Here is a 1,570-nt window from a genome sequence, read left to right as displayed (position 1 = left end):
TCGTGTCAAACTCGGGGGCTCTTCGCCACCGAATCCCAAACCCAGCTGTCTCCAGTCGAGTTGCTCTGCCGCCTCATTCGTCGATTCCTTCTTTGGAGGAGAAGCGTCTCCCTCCTCGCCGTACTCTCGGTTCTCTCGATACCTGCGCTTCGCTACGCGCCAGTCGGTGACCTTGAACCCCTCGCCATACTCTCCGCACTTGTCCTCCGCGAACTGTACGGCTTCATCCAGCGTTTGAGGTTCGTAGGCCCGTACTTGTGTTTCTGTCGTCTCATTATTAATGCCGTTGATGAACGCCTCCACGTAGGACTCTGCTGGAATGCGCTTGCCGAACCCAATGTTAGTCAGGCTGGCCGCGTAGTCGCTCAGGCGCTCGCCGGGCTGCTGCACTCTCGCTGCGAGCCGCTGCTGGATGCGGAACATATTGTCCCGGCTTCCATACTTCTTCCGCATCTTCCTCACCAGGTAACTGAGGTTTCTATCTTCCGGTTGCATGTGTTCGGTCAGCGTGATTAACCATTTACTGGCTGCATCCCTCAGATGAGCAGTGGCTCCGTAATACAGCTCCTCGGCCGTCCACGAGTCACCGCCAAGGCCTGCTTGCCGTTCTACCTCCTGAGGTATCGTCGCTAGCCACGCTTCCACGGACTCGCTCGACTTGCCGCTGAAGTCTTCAATGTGCAGCCTCTTCATCTTGTGTCTGCGTGGCTGGTCGGAGGATGGTGGGGCCTGAATCACAATTGGTTGCTGCGTCGATGGTGCTGGCGCTGGGGCTGGTGGCTGCACCACGAATCGTTTCATCATTGCACGCTGCTGCCCCGGTGTCAACGCATCCCACCAGGCCATCGATTCCAGTTCGTCGTCTGCTGTTTGCGTCGGGTTCGCCGGTGATGCTCCTGTTCCTCGGGCGGTGTGATCATTCGGGGACCTACCGTCACGTCCGCCGCCACCTCTATTGCTATTGTTGCCATTTTCGGCGCCACCGTTTCGTTGTCCACCTGCTCGGCTGGCATCGTCCTCTGCGTCGTCGTCGCTGCTGTCTCCACTTCCGTCATCACCAGCCGGCGCGATGGTAACACTGCTGCTCACCGCCACTTCATCGTTGCCGCCGTTCCCGTCACCCGTATTCAAGCGGATGCGAGTTCTAGGCTGGCGCGTCTTCCTCGGTGCTACTGGCGTAGTAGATGATCGTCGAGTCGTTGCACTGGTGGGCGTCGTGCTCGACGTCGGCGTGCTCGATCTCCTAGCTGCACGGGCTGCTCGCTTAGCCATTGTCGTCTGCTGCGTTGTCTTCCTCGTCAATTCAGCGTCTGCTTCTTTTCTTCTCTCTCTTCCTCTTCCTGCTCTCTCTCTCTCTCTTCTTCCTCGTGGCGGGGTTCGTGCCACAGGGCCAAGCTTCAATAGAAGGCCTCTGTATGACCACCAAGTAAGCTTCTCGAAATATGAACTTTGGGTCGTAGCTCACTGCGCGCCTTAACCAGTTGAGTCAATGATCACCGTGGTCTGTCAGTTGAGGTGGTCGTCCACGTCACGTAGCTGCCAGTCCTGTCCCTGATCAGAAGACGGTGTC

At 57.9% G+C, this 1,570-nt stretch overlaps 1 protein-coding gene across 1 annotated transcript; it reads right to left on the bottom strand.

Moving 5' to 3' along the window:
• Positions 1 to 5: 5 nt before the first annotated feature.
• Positions 6 to 1,365, bottom strand: PITG_13203 (uncharacterized protein; the record flags this gene model as incomplete). Its single annotated transcript, XM_002899829.1, has 2 exons — positions 6 to 45; positions 125 to 1,365. 2 exons carry the CDS (start codon positions 1,270 to 1,272, stop codon positions 6 to 8), a joined length of 1,188 nt encoding a protein of 395 aa, XP_002899875.1.
• Between the last annotated feature and the right edge of the window lie 205 nt (positions 1,366 to 1,570).

The sequence above is a fragment of the Phytophthora infestans genome, genomic scaffold, assembly GCF_000142945.1.
Source record: "Phytophthora infestans T30-4 supercont1.28 genomic scaffold, whole genome shotgun sequence".
NCBI classification, from domain to species: domain Eukaryota; phylum Oomycota; class Peronosporomycetes; order Peronosporales; family Peronosporaceae; genus Phytophthora; species Phytophthora infestans.
The sequence above is the reverse complement of the archived record's forward strand: the minus strand, read 5'-3'. Positions and strand labels throughout refer to the sequence as shown.